This window comes from Trichosurus vulpecula, chromosome 2, assembly GCF_011100635.1.
Source record: "Trichosurus vulpecula isolate mTriVul1 chromosome 2, mTriVul1.pri, whole genome shotgun sequence".
Taxonomy (NCBI): domain Eukaryota; kingdom Metazoa; phylum Chordata; class Mammalia; order Diprotodontia; family Phalangeridae; genus Trichosurus; species Trichosurus vulpecula.
Genome location: NC_050574.1, coordinates 42,628,462 through 42,649,955, shown reverse-complemented (window position 1 = coordinate 42,649,955; position 21,494 = coordinate 42,628,462). Strand labels below are relative to the sequence as shown.

General features: G+C 43.2%; 1 protein-coding gene across 1 annotated transcript in view; it reads right to left on the bottom strand.

Moving 5' to 3' along the window:
• The window catches only part of LOC118839557 (sialic acid-binding Ig-like lectin 13), an 85,759-nt gene extending 68,502 nt beyond the window's left edge, over positions 1-17,257 (bottom strand). Inside the window, exons 1-2 of the mRNA XM_036747032.1 lie at positions 17,201-17,257; positions 16,385-16,768 (exon numbers count right to left, since the gene is read on the bottom strand). Of these exons, the coding sequence (XP_036602927.1) occupies positions 16,385-16,768; positions 17,201-17,240 (424 nt within the window). The 5' untranslated portion in view covers positions 17,241-17,257. The remainder of the gene's footprint in view (positions 1-16,384; positions 16,769-17,200) is intronic.
• Positions 17,258-21,494: the final 4,237 nt, after the last annotated feature.

Below are 21,494 nucleotides of genomic sequence, written 5' to 3'. Positions count from 1 at the left end.
CTTTCTTCAAAGGTTCAAGGACAGTTCAAGGACAATGGATCTCTTAGAGCTAGCTTCAAAACTTAAAGATAACATCAGATTCTCCCAGAAGCTGAAGGTATGAAAAATAAAGCCTTCTTTTAAGTAACTCAGAGGGAAAACTGAATTCCTAGGACTAAGAAATGTTCACTTGTTACCTACAAGGTTAGAGATAGTAGACCAGACTCTGTGGTGTCTGCCTATATCCCTCAAGGATAACAGATTTCCTCGGGGCAATAATAGAACAGGGGACCTAGACCTCTAAACTTAGCTAGTAGGCAAAGAGACAAAGAAACATGATTGAGCAATCATACAAAATGAAGTATTAATATAGAATAGAATCAACTACAGAATAGAATCAATTATAAAATGATACAAAATCAATATAATTTCTTCACCTGGGCAATGCAATTTGGACAGAATAATAAAATAAAATTAAAACAAAATGAAACGAATGAAAAGTCCTCTGCATAGAATTAAAAACCTTTTCCAGTCTTATCTTTCTAGTCTGATAGTATATTATGGTCCTAAATGCATTCTACAATCCAGTAGAACTGTCCTTCTTGCTGGTCTCTATATATAGCATTCAATTTCCTTTCTGTCATCGATATATGGAATCCTCTTCTTCCTCGTTTATGTTGTATACACTCTAGCCTTCTTCAAGACTCAAGTCAGGTGCTACCCTCAACAACAGACCTTTCCAGGTCTCCCCAATTATTAGTGACTTCCCCATCAAATCATCTGATATTTATTTTGTACATTCTTATATAGGCACATGTTCTCTCCCCAGATAAAATGTCTTTCTTTTTGTTTGCCTTTTTATTCCTTGTGCTTAGCACAATGCCTTGCATAAAGTAAGTGTGTAATAAATGCTAGTCAACTTGTTAACTGTGGAAGGTATAGACACACCCCTTATCAATTCATTGAAAAGATGGAAGACATCTTCCTGATGAACCATGAAGAGTCCTGGTTCTGACTCCTTGTTGATTAATTCACACCTATATTGAAGAGAAATAATTAAATCTCAGCATTGGAGATGTTTTTGTTGGCTTGGGCAATGGTGAACCAGGGGTGAGACAGACCAACAGAGAGAAAGACAGAGAGAGACAAAGACAGAAAAAGAGAGACAGACAGATAGACAAAGAGGAAGAAACAGAAAGAGAGAAACCAGAGGAGCTAATCATAAAACTGGGTTCCATGGGTGGAGGGTTGGGGGGGGTGGGATGAAGTGCATGTCTACACATCACCTACCATCCTCAGACCATTAATAGCATCTGAAGAGAAGCTATAGAAGAGCCACCCCACTACATTGTCTGACATGGATCTCAACCACATGGCTAGAAGTGTAATAGCAGCCAAGGGTTATAGTTGAGTGAAAGAAAAGGTAGACAGAAACTCCTGGAAGTGAAGGAATAGTCAGGGACCAAGGAACAATACAGAGGGGCAAACTAGGACTCTGTGCTTTATTACTACTCTGAGTTAGAACAGTGCAAGCCTAATAGAAAGAGAGTTCCCTCTCCAAAAAATCCACATTAACTTTTCTCCCACCTTAGATGCTTATATTAGCTTCCACCCTTAGACTGTTGCAGAAATATTTGGATTAACTCCAAATGCAGGTGAGTGGCTAGGGACAGAGGTGTGCCCTTGGGAGAAATCATCCCTTCAGCTTGCCAAACGCAACCGAACTATTCAAGCCTCAGACCCTTTCTAGTTACAGAATATTTCTTACCATTTCTTCTGTATTACTGTGATGTTTAAAAAAGTTTAAGAGATAATTTCTGGCAACTTAATCATTTTATTAATAATGCTAGCATTTTAATGAAAGGATAGTCATTTTGCTATCTCTCTCTCTTACACCAAAGATAATCATGGCAGCAGGCTCACAGCTTACATGCCATTTTGGAAGAGAGGCATTCCCAAGGGTGGCAATCATCTTTGATTGGTTAAATTAATGGGAGGATGAATATTACAATGGAGCTGGACCTGTACTTTGATTATATCATTTACTTCTAAGGTGGCCCCAGCCTTGGGCAATCTATTCAAAGAATTTATGCCCCACCTAATCCTGAGTAGAACAGTATTCTGTCCCACTTGGGTGGGGGCTGGATGGAGGAGAAGGTTAGATAAACCTTCAGAGACTGAGGTCTTCAAACGTGGATGAACGAAAAAGGGAAAAATTGCAATCTCCCCAAATCCCTGGTTATTAGCAATCATTTCTCTCAGTTACAAAGAACTTCCACTTTACATGTTGATGGCTGTTTTGCTCCTTCTGACTGTCTGCTTTATTATGAGAAGATTTGGAAAAGCTGCTATGTGCAGGAGTGGAGCAGTCAAACAAACAGAAATGGGGCCCAATATACCATATGTAAGTATCCCTGCAACCCACATATGTATTTAGAAGACTACACATTGTGTGAGGTAAATAAAATGTGAAGACTTCACAGAGAAGATATATATACTAAGAAATGTTTAAAAATGAAGAAATAGAGAAATATGGAAGTAAAAAAATTCTGAGGCCATGAGAGTCTGATGGCTCAGCCTCTGGGAAAGTTTACCCTGAAACTTTTTGTTCTTTCTTCTGGTTCTGGTTTAAAGATTTGCTCAGTAAGGATAGGGTCACTGTGACCTGCTTTCCTTTACTGTAAAAGTACTGTAGAAGAATGGAGAGGGTCTCCCCCTCCCCTTACCCTATTCTCCTTTAGATTTATAGACGTCACCTCAGTTGTAATCATTAACTAAGGGAATGGGAATTGGAGTTTCTGTGCTTCAGTTTCCTGGTTCTTTGTCTAGCTTTCATGCTCAGATTGTAAGCCTACCTCCCAGCCAAAGGTGAGAAGGGTCAGAGGTGGGCAGGAATTCTCTTGTGTTAGGTATAATTATTGGTGCTTTGCCTCTTGTAAAGCACCTCCCTTGGTAGATCTGTTTTAGCAGAGGATGTCCTATTCTCGAGAATTGAATAAAATTTATTTCTGTTCCCACCATGAGATGGCTCCTTATTATAAATTTAATTGGTGAGGGTCTTTCATCCCACACAACATGTTTATATATTTCTTTTTTTATTAATATATTAACATATTAAATCAGACAGAACCTGATGGGGTTTAGAATGTAGGAATCCCCTTGAACTCTCCTTGAATCTTCCCACTTGATGAGGCCATAAGCCTTTCATTATCACTAGGCCCAAATCTCTAGGTTACTCTTAGCCTAACCTAGCCCTCCAATGTCTATGCCCAAATCTGTTACCCCGTAAACCAGCCTAGCCCTACATTGTCTGTTATCTCCAGGTAGCCTCCAGCTACTTCCCACCCTTAATCCCATACTCTTGGTTCCCAAGTCTGACCTCATCCCAGTCCCATCAAGATCCTCCTTAGATTCCTCCTCAAGACTCTCCCTACACCCCTCATCCCATCACCCCAGGACCATCCTAGATCCCTCCCACAATCTTTCTGTATATAAATCTCATCTTGCCTCCATGAAGGTGCTCAGATTCAATCTAGCTCAGTAGATTGAATTTGGCTCCCTTGTGAAAATGAGTGTCACAAATAGTGAGATTTCTTAAGATTCATTATGGCAAATCTTTAATAAACTTTATTTTTCTCTTTGGCCATGGGAAAGCTTGAGTCAAATTCATTTGAGCAGGACCTGGCATGTTGGTATTTTGGGGTCTTGAGTACCCCCAAACCCCTAAAAACCTATGGTTCCCTAACCTCATCAGGAACCACATCTTAGGTTCAATTCAGTTCAGGAGTATTGTGGCTCATACGCTGCCTGTGGGCCATGTGTTTGTCACCTCTGTGCTAGAGAATCAAATAAAAAGGAGAAAAAGTATGCCTTGTTATCAGGCCCCAATTGAGACCAAAGAACACAAATTTATGTGGATCAATTAGTCACCTAACAGTATTTATTAATTATTACATTATTACACATTATTACATGTCAATTCCAAGATCACATTTCTCCCTAGCTTCAAAACACTATCCCCAACAGTTTTCTCCTTTCTCCTTCTCTTCTTAGCCCAAGGACACTACGCCTAGCAATAACCTACCTTCCCCCCAATTACTCATGAGTGGACCCTAGCGAAACCAACCATCTTTCCTCATCACAAGAACAAGCTGACCTCTGAAGAAATTCTTTTGTAAAAACAGGACTATTTTATAACCACAGAATTATCATGTATTGATTCCTAAAGTTATCTTATTCAATCCAGAGATCAAGCTATATCAACTCTCAAAACAATCTTGCTACAGACATAACTGACCAATAGTACACCCCTGAGAAACCCCTTCCCCCTGGTTTCCAGTAGTGAATAACTCCTGTGACTAAGGTTGTATGTTATTACCTAATTAGCATATCTGCCAGAAAATCCACTACTTTTCCTATATAAGCTTTATCATCACATCTGTTAAGTTGCAAGTTGCTTAGGGAATGCAAGTTCCCTAAAGATCTCTGCCAGCCATATTGGCATTACAATAAACCTTTGCCACCTTGACTTAAAGAATGCTTGAGTCCGTGAATTCATTCCAGATGACCCTGTCCAGTACTTCAGTCCTTGAGTGTCCCTGAATTCCCTCCCTCAAACCTCATCACTAAGAGCTGCAAATACAAAGAAAAACAAAGAGCTGTCCTTGCCCTCAAGAAGCTTACATACTACTGGGGATGATTACTCATAAATAAATAGGTATATACAAGATCCATGCAGAGTACATGGAAAGGGCAATGCTCCAGTAACTTGAGGGACCACGAAAGGCTTCCTACCAAAGGTGGCCTTTAAGATGAATATTGAAGGAATCTAAGTATTCTAAAGGGTACAGGTGAGGGGAGAATTCCAGGCATGGGGGACATTCAGTGCAAAGGTACAGAAATGGAAGATAGAACTTCACGAGAGGAAACACCAGTAGATTAGTATAGCTAGACCAAGGCTGTCCGACCTCAGGTTTTTATTGAAACAATAGACAATATATTTTGATTTGCCACTTTAGTGAGAGCTCTGCAGTAGCTCAGCTTCATTTACTAAAGCATTTATGTAAATTTCTATGCTTATAAGTGGGCCACCTAAATCACACTGTGGGCCTGCATGTGGCCTGCAGGCTGAGTTTTGGACAGCCGTGAGCTAGGCCATAGAGTACGTGCAGGATAGTGATATGTTAGAAGACTGGGAAGGTAGGAAGGGGCCAGATTGTGAGGACTTTTGAACACAAAACAAAGGAGGTTCTGTTTAAAGGAGCCACTGAAGGTCATTGAGACAGGGAAGATAGGGCAAGGGTGTGCTGGTAAATATTTAACAACTGACTCTCTGATAAGTACAACTCATTTTTAAGTTTAATCTTAATTATTAATTTTCTTCATCACTTTCTTAAGTGTAGACAATCAACAAAACAATAAATCAAGCTGTATTTGCTGATTCCACAGGTATAAACGTTCACACTGAAAATTTAACATAAGTACTCTCAAAAGCTGTAGGAGCTGGCTTCACCACACACCACTGACACAGTTTAGGAACCCCAAAATGTCAGAGTACAGGGTGGCATTGCCTAGAATGAATTCACACACTCAAATTATCTTTCAGTCAAGTGGCAAAGTTTATTGTAACACCAATACAGGTATGAAGCTCCTAGGGAACCTGCAAATTAATAAGGATGATGCTGATGCTTATATACAAAAGGGACAGTGACCATCTGGAAGGGATTAAGGAGTGGTAAGTAGCCTGGGGTACACCAGATGTGACAGTGAAAGGAATGCCAAGTAGGCTAATTAGGTGATTTGGGTAGGATTAAGTAGTCTGGGGTGGGCCAGGTGTCTTGGGTGGGAGGTACCAGTGGTCTGTGCTACTGGAATATATGGGAAAATTCAGGGAGTCAACAGAGATAGCTTTGTTAAAGGGTTAAGATAGTTCTGTTTATACAAAGGTTTGCCAGAGGCATGGTCCTTGGACAAGCACCCTGTGCCTGCACTGATAGCTTTTACTGAGGAATTACAGCATCAGGCCTGTATGTGACCGGGTTGCTTCCTTTTCCTTTAGGGATCCAGGTCCCATGAACCAATCAGAGTCAGTACGTTTTTTAAATTTTTTTTTCCAACTCAATTCAATAGCACATGAGTAGGAGGGTAGGCAGCTGATGGAAGCAGTAATCCAATGCTAGGGGTTGCAAAAGCAATGTAGGCAATAGAATAAGGGAAAAGGGAACTCAAGAGAAGAAGACAATGGGAGTTATATTTGTTCACCAAAAAAATCAAGATGAGGAAGGAGTGAGAGGATCTTCAGTGCAGGTGTGATGGCCTGTGAGGCATGAGATTGGAGGTTGTGGTGAGGACAAAATAGGGATTAGGATAAACCAGAAGCAAGGAGGAGGGAGAGGTGGAATAACAATGGATTGTGGTCTGATGAGGGAATTTAAAGGTTCAGAAACATTGGATCGAAGCAGTTGTGAGTGATCTAACCATCTCTGTGTGTAATTTCAAAAGAAATAAGATAATGAACTGAAAGGTTACAGTGCCTGAGGGAGTATCAGTCTATATGCTGAAGATCCCTATCATAAGGGCAGGAGCTGGGAAGGAGACAAAGTCTGTGAGCCAAGAATGGAACACATTGGGGAAAGAAGAGTGTCCTGAAGATCAGGAGATAATAGCTGCCAGAATCTTCGTTGAGTGGTAAATATGGGTTGTGAGCCTCAAAGAAAGAGGGGTTCCTGAGAGATGTGCCTGGAAGTGTTCAAGGAGTATTCCAAGTCCTCCACCATGCCCAGTTCTGGAAAGGATGGCCAGGGAAGCTGTGTCCTAAGGACAGAGCTTGGTTTTAGTGAGTATAAGAAGATGGAAAGAATGGGAAAGGAAGAGGTATAAATAAAAACAATTTTGTTACCTATGGACCAAGCATCCTATAGCAATAATGTTGCTAGCAGTTGCTGTAGGGGTGTAAGACCAACAACACCAGCATACAGGAGAACTGCTAGCACAAGTTCTTTGATCTGCTTTTCTAAGGAAAGCAAATTTAAGGGGTTTACAATCTCACTTTAATTAAATATTCATATATCATTCACTTAATTCAGGGGAAAAAGTTCAGCACCCTGAACTTCAGAGAAAACAAACAGAAATTACAAGCAAAAATTATATAAACAGAGTAAATAAACACAAATCAACAGACAGGCTTCTAGCCTGGGGTGGGGGGCGGGCAGAGTCCTTAATAGCTACCCAAAGTCTCATCTGGCCAAGTCAAAGGAACACTCTTCCCATGATTAAGCCCTGCAAAGCAAAATGCTAACCTCAGAGCATATATACCCTGTTTAGGGCCTGGGGCCTAGCACCTACTTAGCAAAAGGGTACAGGCCTGAGGCTTATCATCTACTCAGCAAAAGGGTATGGGAAAGATCTTTAATCAGGCTAGCACCACATTATATATATTGTTTCCAATCAATGACTCTTCATTGAAAAAAGGCAAGACTCAAAGACACTTGATTGCTTTAGTGCTAAGAAGCACTCTAAAACAAAAGACAACAAAAATTCTCACCCTGTTTGCTACTACACATCCAAAAGGGCAACACGGAAGGAGTGGGTAACTAGAGTTGGATGTTTGGGGTGGGGCTGGATTAAGCCAGATGGGAATAAGGGAGCAGGACCAAGAAGCAGGCTTAAATAATGACAGGTGGAGTTTCTGATGTGGAGGGTATGATACGATAGAAGTTTGCAAATCACTGAGGAAGGAGTCCAGGTAGGTTTTTAGCATCCCCAGGGGTTGTGCCACATGGTTGACATCAGTGTATACCTGGAAATGTCCAAATTGGATGGTGGAGAGGTAAGCCCTGGAGCACAGGGCAAGCAAGTTGGCTAGTGGAAGGAATGCAATGAAATGGCAATTTCTTCCTTCTCCCAGCAGGCCTAGGAAGATGGCTGGCAGAGAGAGCTCAATGGAATGGCATTTCTCTTCTTCCCTCAGCAGTTCCAGGAAGGCAACTGCTTGAGGGAGGACCATAGAATGACACCCAGTCAAGCCCATTCTAGCAACAGTTGACCAGGAGTCAAGCAACCTGCTCTTTCCAGGCCAAAAGGAATCAATACCAATGAGGATCCAGTTCCGCAGCTGAGCGACCTTCTTGATCCAGCCTAGCAAAAGGACCCTTTCTGCATAGATGCCACAGGCACCTTAATGGAGGCACCCCAAATAAGCAGTAGAGATACTGATGCCCCACCCCACAATGTCTTTTAAGAGGGCCCTCCATCAAAAGAAACAACACGAAGTCCTTCCTTTTCTTAGCCCCATGCATTCTCTACACTTGAGCTTCCCCACCACCATGTTGTATGTCTGCCGCCATTCCTCCCTCATTGATTTGGAGTATATTTATGGGAAATTATGCCCAAGTATTTTTCATGTAAATGGTATTTTCGTTTTTCCACTTACATGTAAAGATTGTTTTCAACATTCATTTTCATAAGATTTTGAGTTTCAAATTTTTGTCCCTCCCTTGATCCCCTCCTGCCTTCCAAAGGCTAGGCTAGTAGAGGGAATGCAATCTGCTATAGATTATACAGGTTATGCCCAAGGTTTGGGGAAGAAATTGCAACTACTATTATTCCTATGTTATTTAAACAAACACCTTTGCTAAAGAACTGAGTCTACAGACTGATTGTAAAGAGCACCCCAGTGGGGGCTTCTGAGTTATAGCATCAAGAGGATGGCCAGTCACAGGGTTCCTCCTAGAACACTGAAAATAGTAGCAACTGCCCATCCTGGGTATCCAACCTAATTAGTGTGACTGGAGATTTGGGGATTCAACCCAAAGGGTGATATTACACTTACATGTGTACATGTTGCCACACCTGATTTAATGGAAGATCCTTGAAAGAGGGGACTGTTTCATGTCTGTCTTTGTATCTCGGACACCAATCACATTTCCTAGGATGCAGTATGTTCTTAATAAACAAATGTTTGTTGCTTGTTCACTGGTTAGGAAAAACAAATAGTCATCTAAAAGTTAAATTCACCATCTTGGAAAGGAGTTGTTTCCACTCTCACTGGATGTGTTCAACCGAAAACGGCATCAATATTTGGGGGGAATATTTTGGAAGGGATTCCTATTTAGTTAAGCAGTTTCTATGGAGTGGCCTCTGAGGTCCCTTCCAACTTCTGTATAATTTTTTGAAATTGATGGCATGTACTAAATGGTCTCTAAGGGCCTTCCCACCTCTCCAACTGCATTTTCAAAGGAAACTTCCCAATCTGACATAACTCTATTCTAAGGGGTGTTGCAACTTTCATATTCTATGTCCTAAGATTCCTCCTCACTCTAACATTTTGGATTCTCAGGGGCCTCCCAGATGTGAATTCTATAATCTAAGGTCTCTCCCATCTTTCAGGCTCTATGTTCTAAACGTAAAGGTGGAGATCCACTGATTACTGAACCCACACTTAAAAGTAATGGTCATTGTGTTAGGAAAGAATTCTTCCTGACTGAATCAACCAGAGTTAAGTGTGATCAAAGACTGGACATTTCTTTGAACTATTCAAAGACAGTTCAACCAAGGGTGGCAGGAAGAAATGGAAACTGAGAGGATGCCCATCAATTGGGAGATGAGTGAATGAGTTGTGGTATATGAATGTGATAAAATACAGTTACTATAAAAACTAATGAAGAGAATGATTTTAGAGAAGCCTGGGAAGACATATGAATTGTTGCGAAGTGAAGTGAGCAGAACCAGGAGAACTATCTACACAGCATCAGCAATATTGTGATAATAATCAATTGTAAAAAGTCTTAGTAACTCAGATCAATGCAATAACCCAAAGGACTCATTGCCTTACCTGGTTTCAACTCCACAGAACAAGATGTCCTTCCCAGGATAAGCTCATTACTTCTAAACTCACCACCATGCTGCTAACTCAAGCCTTGGTGGACACCACCTCCCTTACTCTCCTCTCTCCTCTGATTGGAGGGCTGGAGGGCAGAATACCAAACTCCTCCAAATGCCTTCCTTTGTAGAGTGCAGAAATTGGATTCAGCTCACTCCACTTTGCATCTGCTGCCCTACCTGGTTTCAACTCCATGGAACAAGATGCTTCCCATTGTCCCATCCCCATCTCCCTTCCCCCTCTTTCCTGCCTCCTTTTGTGCATTATCTCCCCCTTTAGTTTGTTAGATCTTTGAGCATAGGGACTGTCTTTCTTTTGGTTGATCATATCCCCAGCACTTAGGACTTCCTGGCACATAGTAGGCACTTAATAAATGTTTACTGGATTATAGGGAGAGAATTTGGACTGAAAAAGATAATAAAAAGTCTCTATGCTTTGAGTAAATGAAGACAGAAGGAAAAAGAGAGAGAAAAGAAGAAGGAGACAGAGGAGAGGAGAGGAGAGGAGAGGAGAGGAGAGGAGAGGAGAGGAGAGGAGAGGAGAGGAGAGGAGAGGAGAGGAGAGGAGAGGAGAGGAGAGGAGAGGAGAGGAGAGGAGAGGAGAGGAAGAAAGAAGGAAGGAAGGAAAAGAAAACAACTCTAATCCATCAGGAATATTAGAGGATGGAGTAGCCAAGCTCTGGGGACCTAACTCAGTGCAAGTGGGAATTGGGATGGTTGTGCCAGAGCATGTGTTATACAAGGGATAGCCCCCCAACACTGAAATTCTATGCTCTATTATTATCCTCTGACTCAGATAACAAGAGTTTTGTCCTCTGGACAAATGCCCTATTGAGAACAGGGCATGACTTCTTAGAAAATGCCTCCTCTGCAGCCTCCTCCTTTGCCTCGTGGGCCCAGGCAAAAGGAAAAGGGACTTTGTTGTCAGGTTATCTCAATGTCATAGGGCAGATCAGGGAAGGATCTGAAGAGTGGGTCTTTGGACAGAGTGAGCTCCTTCCAGGAATAGAATTAGATTGTATCTTCTTTATTTGATTTCTCCATGAGCCCCACTTGCCACCTCATTGAAACAATCTCTGAGTACTGGTCTTGGGCATCTTGGTTCTCTGGGTTCTGGCTCTCCAGGTTGTTTCAAGGACTGGTTTTTCTGAAGTTAAGGGTTGCATAGTGAATCTCTTCTGAGGGTGCTTGGATGGCCGGGCTAGACGGGGACAACCTGGGACCACTGTGTTGATCCTACAGGAGTGAAAAAGAAAAGAATCCAGCATGAGCCCAAGATGCTGAGGATCTTGGCCTGACCCTGGTTTGAGAAGGAGGCTGTCTTGGCTTTTGATCAGGAGCCTTGCTCTTAGGTAAGTCTCTTCTCCTTTCTCTAAGGTAAGTCTCTTTTCCTTTCTGGGAAACCTCTAAGCTCCTTGGATAAGTTCCTTCCTTCTGCTGGGGCTCAGTTTTCACCTACATAAAATGAGAGAGGTTGGACTAGGTCAGTTCTAAGGCTTTGCCAGTGACTTGCAGCATGACCTTTGGAGAGTCCTTTTCCCTCTCTGAGTCTCAGCTTTTCCCTCCATAAAATGAGTTCTCTAAGATTCCTTCCAACTCTTAAGTCTATGAAAAGTGTGTGACCTTGGAGGAGTCATTTTCCCTCTTGGGGCCTGAGCTTCACTCCTACAAAATTGAAGTGGATCACTCCAGGTGATGTCTTAGGTCCTTTTCCTCCCTGACTGGGAGGCCCCTGCCTTGCAGAGTCCTAGATGTGGAAGGAAAGGACATGTACTTGAATTACACTGCCTCAGTCACATGTCCTCAGTGAAGAACTTCCTTTTTCTGGGACTTTAGTTTAGTTATCTGTGAAACTAGCAGCTTAGGTGAATTTATTTCTAGGGTTCCTTCTACGTTTAAAGCCCCACTCTTATGAACCCTGTTATATAAATGAATTGCCTGAAACCAAGAAGGCACCAAATGAGAAGCATCTTGATTCAGAGCCTTGCAGATGGGGAGAATTGTGGCTGGAAGAGTATGACCAGGACCAAGGAACAAAGACTCTCAGGGATATGAGGGATCAGCTACTCCCAGCTCCCCATGGTACAGTTGAGAAAATTGAAACTAAGAAAGGAAAAGGAACTCGCCTCCACTTCCTCTTCTCCCCCTCTCTTGTTGACTCTCACCAATCTGCCTTCTGACCTTATTACTCAACTGAAATTTCTCTCTCTAGAGTCACCTACTTATTACACAATAGAATGGCCTGTTCTCTATCCTCTCCTTCCTTGATGTCTCTGCAGCTTTCAATGCTCTTAACCACCCTGTTCTTACAGATACTTTCTCCTCTCTGGGTTTTCAGTCACTGCTCCCTCTGCATTCTCCAATCTGTCCGATCATTCTGTCTCCCTCTCCTTGGCTGAATTGTTATCCATGTCATAACCCCTAACTGTAGGTGTCTCCCAAGATTCTCTCCTGGTCCCTCTTCTCCTTTTTCTCTGCAGTCTCTCATTTCTTGATTTCATCAGTTCCCATGGGTCAGATTACCATCCCTAGTCAGATGACTCCCAGATCTATACAGGATGTACCAAAAGTATTAGTGCAGTTTAAAGTTTGTTTGGTTTTTTTGATACCTTTAAACTGCACTAAGACTCCTGGGACATCTGTATATTCAGCCCAACATTCCCTGCTAAGCTTGTCCTACATCATCAATTTCCCATTAGACATTTCCAACTGGATGTCCTGTATCCATCTCAAGCTCTGCTTATCCAGAACAAAACTCATTATCTACCGGACCCCAAACCCCCTCTCCCTAGACTTTCTCCATCACTGCCAAGGGCACCACTATCCTCTTGGAATCTCTGGTTTCTTCACAACCTAAATCAAGTGCCCTCTTCTCCACAAAACCTTTCCTGGTGCCTCAGGCACCAGTGCCCACCCTCCCATAATCTCTGTGTACCCATTATGTGTGTATTCAATAAATACTTATATACATGCGTTTTATCTCCCATAGAATGTAAATTCTCGGAGGGCAGAGGACAGGGCTCTTTTCCTTTTGTCATTCTGTCCCCATGGCTTAGCATGATGACTGAGGCATCATAAGGGCTTACTGAATGCTTATTCACTGACCTCCTCAGAGCCCCTGCCTCTACAGCCCCTTTCTCCCTATGATTGGAGAAGATGGAGGGTGACCTTGGAGAGCTTCTTGCAGATCCTCCATTTAAGCAGGGCACCCAGGACAGCCATCTCATCATTCCCACCTGAATGCTCTCCTGAACTTCCTCGTGGTCTCCAGAAAGTCATCATCCAGCAAGAACACATCAGTTCTCAAACTCCTGCATCATTGGTTAGTCCCTTGGGGCCCAGCTCTCCCTTTGATGGGAGAGTGGATGGTGAACATTGGAGAACTCCTATGAGATCCCCCACTTAAGGGGGAAGAGCAGCCACGTCGCTGTTGTCCACTTGGCTGCAGGACTTCTTCATGCCCCACAGTGGGCATCTCCCTCCACCACTTTTCAATTTCTTTTTACGCCTTGCCTCCCACATTTGGACATAAGCCCTCAAGAGCACGGATTGTCTTTTGCCTTACTTTGTACTCCCAGAGTTTAGCACACTGCTTGGCACGTGGCAGGTGTTTAATAAGTGTTTATTGACTGACTGACTGACTGGCTGGCTGACTGGCTGACAGCGTCTCAGATGTTGGTGCAAACTCTCACTGGAAAGCCCTTCACAATCTAGCTATAAACTTTGTTTCAAGGCTAATTAAAACATTCTTCCCTAAGGCACTTGATATTCTAAGCAAAAGGACTTACATGTTATTTTCTGTTCACAATATTTCATGTCCAACCTCTGTACCTTTGCAGAGGCAGTGCACATGCCTGAAATGCATTCTCTCTGGTTACTCACCTCTGCCTCTTAGAATCCCCTAGTTTGCTTTATGGGCAGGTAGGTGGCACAGAGGTTAGAGCACTGGGCTGGGAATCAGGAAGATAAGTCTGGATTCAGATCTGGCCTCAGACACTGAATAGCTGCGTGACCCTGGGCAAGTCACTTCACCTTGTTTGCCTCAGTTTCCTCATCAGTAAAATGAGCTGGAGAAGGAAATTGAGAGCCACTCCAGTTTCTTTACCAAGAAAACCTCGAAGGAGGTCATGAAGAGTCAGACACTACTGAAAAATGACTGGATGACAACAAGAAACTCACTTATAACTCAATTCAAAGGCTACATCCTACAAGAATCATTCTTGATCTCTGCCCCAGTAGTTAGCTCTCTCTCCCTGCCAAATTATTATCATATGAACAATATATGAGATAACATATTTCATATTTTTCAGTTTGTGTTGTTTTTCTCCCCTCCCACCCCAGCCCAATAGAAGAATTTAAGTTCTATGAAAATAAGGACTATTTCATAATCATTTCATCTCAAGCACCAAACACAGTACTTGGCACTATGTTTCTTTCAGACCCAACCTGTTATTTCATTAAGGTAGACTACACCATTCATCAGCATAGGGCAGCTAGGTGGCTCAGTGGTTAGAGTGCTGGGCCTGGAGTCAGGAAGATCTGAGTTCAAATCTGGCTTGAGACACTTATGAGCTGTGTGACCCTTGACAAGTCGCTTAACTTTGTTTGCCTCAGTTTCCTCATCTGTAAAATGAGCTAGAGAAGGAAATTGTGAATCACTCCTAGTTTCTTTGCCAAGAAAACCCCAAATGGGGTCATGAAGAGCTGGACACAACTGAAATGACTGAACAACAACAAAAGAACACACAGGGTACACAGCTAGTAGAACTCACAAACATTACTTGAAACCAAGTATCCTTGACCCCACCACCAGCTTTCTAGACTACACCATGGTACCTCAGATCTTGCACTTAGAAGACTTTTTAAAAATCATACTTAAATTGAAGCTGGCCCAACTGCTTCATTTCAAAAACTGGGAAACTGAGAGGGGAAAGACCCTGTCTGAGATCCACTGAACATAACACTCCAAATGTGCCCTGACCAGGGCAAAGACCACCCCCTCCTCATGGCTTGTAAGTGCCAGAAATCATTTTTGAATCTTTTCTAACTTTGCTGAGTTTTGGAAGGTGAGAATGGTGTTTCAGGACCATGGTCAAGTCACTCACCAAAGGGCCCCCATTGGAGACCTGATTGATATTATCCACTTCCTTGCTGTCCTGAGGGCCCAAGTTCTCTACCTGCTTCTTCCTCAGGAGCTTCACCCTAAAGAAATGAGCCCAACATTGTGACATGACCCCCAATCCCACCACTGAGATAGTCCTTTCCTCCCACTCCCAATCCCAGCTCCAATGCCAGCTGCCTCACTCACCATGCCAGAATGAGACATAGGGCAAGAAGGGCCATGATCCCAGCTCCCAAAAGGATCCCTTTAAAGAATGTGAGGGTACCATTTCTATCTGTAGAGAAAAAGGATTACATACGTAAGACTCTCCAAGGGACATGTGATTTGGGCAGCTAGTAGATAGAGTGCCATCCCTGGAGTCAGGAGGACCTGAGTTCAAATCCAGTCTCAGACACTCTTGGCTATAGCTTTGCCCTCTGTAAAATGTCAGGTGCTACTTTGCCCTATTAAGGATCTAAGTCTTCCAGAAGTGTTCTATTTGCCAGTCTGAGATTTCCCCTCCTCCATCCACAAAGTATCCGTGTTTTCAGATGCAAGTGTCCTGGCCCCCAATACTCACAGGTAATACTGAGATGAACAGTTCTCTCTAGGCTTACTCTGGCCCCAGGGAGGGTCACTTGACAGGTAAGATTAGAACCATGGTCCTGGGGCCTTGCGGTGAAGGCCAGCTCAGAGAAATAGAGGGTTTCTCTGATGATTTCCTGGGAAGAGAGGAAAGCCCCTGTCCAAGAGAAAATAGGGGGTGTCCCACATTCAAAGGCTAAGGGGGCAATACAAATCACTTTCACTAGGTGTCCAGGCTCCAAGGTCCTTGGAATGTAGATGTCTGGCTTCTGTGTCAGAGCTGGAGGGAAAGAAAGTGAAAGAAACCTCACATAAGGGTCCTCCAATGATAACTATTAACCTCAAGACCATCCCTGATATATCTCCAGGTTCCCCTGCCAAAGGAATGTCCCTTCCAAGATGGCAGCTCTGTCCTTTCTACATCACCCCAGGGCCTGATGCCTCAGGGGCCCTGTTTCAGCAAATAGGAGCCCACAATATGGTCTCCACCATGATGGCTTTCATGCTGGCCTCTATAACCTAGATATCCATCCCTCTTCCAATATCCCTGGCTCTGTCTCTGATTCACAGGATAGCCAGTCATTGCCAATTCTTGACTTGCTTTGCCCTGACTCATGCCCTGTTTTTTCCAAAGAGAGGAGCCCACAGTGAATCCCTCTCCCAAGTCTTATGCCCTCTGTACTCTCCCCTGGCCACTGGCAATGACTGGAGGAATACTTGTTCCTGTGGCCTGCCCTCCCCGTGAGACATGCAGCATGAGGGACCCCACTTCCCAGGGATTCTTTGAAAGCTCCCTCTAGCCCATGGCCTAGATCCCTTCCCTGTCACTAAGGTCCTTACCTTTCACACTCACATTAACCAAATAACTTTTGTAACTGAATTTCAAACTCTCTCCACTCACTATCCGGAAGAAGTATTGCCCACTGTCCCTTTTCTGGACATCGGTGATGCTCAGGGAGCATTTGTTCTTTGTAAGGTCCCCAACAAGATGGAATCGCCCCCTGGCCTCCTCCTGCACCTCCCGGATTGGGTCATTTGTCGCCACTGGCTTGTCTCTGTTAATGTTGGCTTCCTCCTTGAACCAGTATCCAAAAGTGTTGAAGCTACGGATTATGGCATATGAATTGTGGGAGAAAGAACAAGGGACCTGGATGCACAGTCCTTCTTGTACTGTCACTGATGATGGGACCTCCAGCTTATACCCTGGTTTCTGGGACGAGGACCCTGTGGACAGAAAGATACTCAGGAAACATTAATCATGAAACTTCAAATAATAGAGCCACAGTTCTTAAAGCAGGAAGAGCTCTCAGAACAGAGGATATCCGAGCATAGAACATGGAAAGAAGCATGTGAGAGTCAGAAGCAACCACATAATAGAGATTGCTCAAAAGGGAAGAGAACTCAAAACATCAACCTTCAAAGCAGGTAAGGACTTTAAAGATCGTCTACTTCAATTCATTTATGTATTGATGAGAAAACTGAGTCCCAAAGAAATTTTGCTGACTTGGCCAAAGGGCTCATGATCAGAGGCAGAGGCAGGAAGACATGTAAGGCCTTCTGGCTCCCAGTCCTGTGGTCTCTCCACTGCCACACCCCACCCCCATAGTCTTGGAGGGCCAACTGGACCACCCCAACACCAGCCCTTACCCCACTCACCCTCCAGGGTCTGGAATATCACGAGCAGCAGCAGCAGCATCTCTGATCCAGTAGAGAGATATGCTCTGGCTAGAAATGCTAAATGCTATGACACTCCCTAGAGTCCATAGCTCCCCATATCCAATCAACAACCAAGATTAAGAGCAAAGGGGAAGCTAGGAGGAGGAAATTCAAATTTCCTCACAGCTCTGGAGAATGGTGAAAAAATGAGGTTTTGGCTTGGAACTCTCAACAGGAACATTCAAAGCCTTCTAGCATGTGGCCTCAGGCCACCTGTACCCCAGATCTCCTTAGAGTCTGAATCCTCCAACTGAGCCAGGCAGGGTTTACACTATCCAATATAAAGTCAAGGGCAAGTCTGATCAGGCTGTAGGTCTGTATGTATAATAAGGGTCTGTATGTAAGAAGGCAGGAAGAGAGGAGATGCCCAAGTTGTCTCTGCCCAGAGACAGAAAGAGAGAGAGAGAAGTAAAAGACCCAGACAAAAAGAAATGAGTAACCACAGACCACAAACACTGAAGGATAGCCCATAGCTTATAGTCAAAGCTACCTCAGCCCAAGCTCAGGAGGTGGTCCCTCTGCCTGGAGCTACTCTCTGTCATTGTGCTGCCTGCCATGGACCTCACCAGGACCCAGACTTTAGATGGTGGAATATGGGAAGGAACTTTAAAAAATTTCATAGTAAGGAGGGACCTCGGAACTTGGAGTGTCAGAGCTGAGAGGAACCTTAAAACAGGATATGTCTGGGTTAGGAAGGACATGTATGGTGATGATAATTGAACCCAAGAGAGCTGATGCAATGATCAAGTGATGCAGAATGGAGAGCAATGAGAAGAGGGTCCAGGAAAGAACATTGGTGGTACTCATGATTAGTGCTTATGAAATAGATGAAGATGCACAAAGCAGACTGAGGAAGAGCAGTTACATAGGTAGAAAGAGAATGGAGAGAAAGAGCAGTGTCGTGAAAACTCGGACAGAAGAGACCATCTAGGAGGGAAGGCTGATCCATAGCATCAGATGTTGCCAAGAGGTCCAGAAGTATGAGCACTGAGAAAATTAAGTTGAGCAATTAAAAGATCAATGCTAACTATGGACAGAACAATTTCAACTGAATGATGAGGAAGACAGATGGGTGGGGGAAGAGGGAGGGGAGAGAGAGAGAGAGAGGGAGAGAGAGAGAGAGAGAGAGAGAGAGAGAGAGAGAGAGAGAGAAGAGGACAGGACAGGACAGGACGGGATAGGACAGGACAGATAGGAGAAGTTAGGAGAGGACAGGACAGGACAGGACAGGACGGGATAGGACAGGAGATGACAAGAGACAAGAGGAGACAAGAGATGAGAAAGAAGATGAGAGATCTAGAAAATTCCTGTGCCTTCTTGATGGAAAGTGGCATGAAGACCTAATTTTATAATCCAATCAGGTGAAAGCTCTCCTTTCAGAGCCTGGGGCCTGGGACACTCAGTCCTACAAGTTCATAGAGTTCTGAGGAAAGTGCCCTCAAGCTTAGAGAGCACACGTAATGAAGGAGTAGCTCTTAGCTCTTTGTTTCCCCTTGTGGAGCCCTCCTGAAGTTCCCCTTCAGTGTGTGAAACTTTCTGTTGGGCACTGAGTCAGGGCTCTTGGACAGTCCTCAGGCTGCCTGTCTTTGAAGTAGCTGGTTTTCTCTGCATGAGTGGAAAAGATGGAGGCAATAGGGTCTTAGTGACAAATCTCCAAATCATTTGAAGTCATTCAGGAAATCCAAGGACAATCAAGAGAATAGGTTTTTTGGTGGGGTAGAGTGAAGAGAGGAGGACCCAGAAAGAGACAGGGAGTCTTCTTGGGGTGGGTGGGGTGACAGTAACTGACAACAGGAGGAAGAAGGCAGAACTGATCTAGCCTCATTTGCCTTCTGGCTGTTCTGCCAAGAAGTGTGAGTGACCTTTGCACTAAAAATGATAGAATTAAGCTAGTTAACAGGGAGCTGGTAATTGAGGTGATAGTACAGCCACCCCCAGCTGCCCTGGATGAATGCAGGTCACCTGGCCCAGATGAATCACATCTTTGCATCCTGGAAGAACATGTAGATGTGATTGCTAAGACCTAGTCAGTGACCTCCGACCATGGAGAACAGGAAAAATCCTACAGGACTGAAGAAGGATAAATGTCCTCATGTTCAAGGATAGAGAACAGAGCACTGTCTGCAGACTCTAGACCAGACTTAAATTCCTGGGACAGCTTTGATTAGATTATTTTCAATGGTTAGCAAACCTGGAGTAAAGAACATAGTGATGCAAACAAATTGGGCTCTCCTCACTAAACAATTTTGTCAGGGAGACCACCAGAATAAATTAGGAGAATTCTAGAGAGATGCTTTTCCTCAATTTTGGTGAAGCTATTGATAAAGAACTTCAAACTATTGTAGGAAAGAAGCATGTCAAATAAGCAATCCCATCATCATACAGACTCAGAGCAGGCTTGAAGGCATGCTGATAAATGGTTTAGTATCAGCCTAGAAAGAAACATCCAGTGGAGGATGCCAGGGATCTGGGCTGGGGCCTGTGCTATTGACTTTTCTCTCAATGACTTGGACGAAGATGTGAAAGACCAGCTCATCATTGTAGGTGACACAAAGCCAAGTAGTTTACATGATGGGTGATAAGAACCAGGATCCAAAATGTTCTCTGTGGGCTTGAACATTGGGTTGAATCTAGTGAGATAACATTTATCAGAAAGAAATATCAAGTCTTACCAAGTATTAAAGAAGTAAACATTACAAGTATTACATGGGGGAAGCATGACTAGAAAGCCCTTCATCAGAAAAAGATCAAGGAGACTGAGCAGACTATCACATCCATATGCAGGGAGATATGGTAGCCAATAACACTGATGCCATCTTGGATTCATTTGAGCTTCCAGGACTGTGGAGGGGACATTCACTTTGCATTATACCCTGTTCAGCATTGTGTCCAACTCACAGGACCACATTTTTGAAAGACCACTGATAACTGGGGGGTGGCCAGAGGACAACCAGGGTGGTGAATGGCTTGAATCCATGACATATGAGGAAATTTGAAGGAACAGGGGGCATTCAGACTGAAGAAGAAATTACTTAGAGATGAAATGATAGACATCCTCAAGTACTGAAACTGATATCATATGTAAGAAGTTCCAGACATGTTATTCCAGTCCCCAGAGGGCAGACTATTAAGCAATGGGGGCAAATTACAAAGAGGCAAATTTGGGCTAGACACCAGGTACCCTCCTTCAACTCCACTCGGGTCCTTTCTCTTTCTCCATCTGTCTCATGAGAGAATTCAGGGAATTATGGGAATTGAGTGAACCCCACTGACTCCATCTTGAGACTCAATTCTGGAGTTACCTCGGGGCCCTTTCTATTCAATTATGGGTCTAGTTCAATTTCTGTCCTGTGAGAAAACTTTATTCAATTATGGGAATTGTGAGAAAACTTAATTGCGATGTTTGATCCTAACCTTGTCTGCCTTGGAAACTGGGTCACCTCTAACCACTACTTAAAGACCCTTAACTAAGGACATAGGTTCTGCTGACCAGAAAGCCAGTCAGATCTGAAGATTGATGCAAGGAATTTTTCACAATTATACACCTCCAACAACTGGTCCCCTACTGGTCAAACAGTTACTGTTTCCAGTGGAGGGAAGGTTGGATCTAGCAGGAGATTTTCACTCATCTCTCCCCCTTCCAAAAGTAGCACATGATTTCTATACAGGCAAAACATAATGACCTTAAAGGATGTACAAAGACAACATAAGGATCATAGGCCTCCTAGAAGGAAATGACAAATTAAAGGAAATCAGAATTCCACACATAATGCAAAGAATAATACAAGAAAAGCACCAAGAATCAAGAACTTCTGAATATAGAAAAGAAAGGTCTACCCAAAAGTATACAGAGATCACCTCCAGAAAAATAACATACTGTCATCATAATCATTAATATTACTATAAATATATAGGAAAATTTATTTTACATTTAAGTATATGAGGATTTTGTCAAACAATTACTATCATTGCTATACAAATTATTCTTAAAATGCAAGCAAAGCAATCTACCAAATTTCTTTGATGACATATAATCCTAACACCTAAACCAGGGAAGGATAAAGCAAAGGAAGAGACATTTAGACCAATATCATTGACTAATATATTGTCCAAGAAATCATTCATTATGTTCATGTTGGATTTATTATGCCAGGGATGCAAAGATGGTTCATCAGTAAGAAGATGATCAACATAATGAATTATACTAAATACAAAAACATGTGATCATCATGAT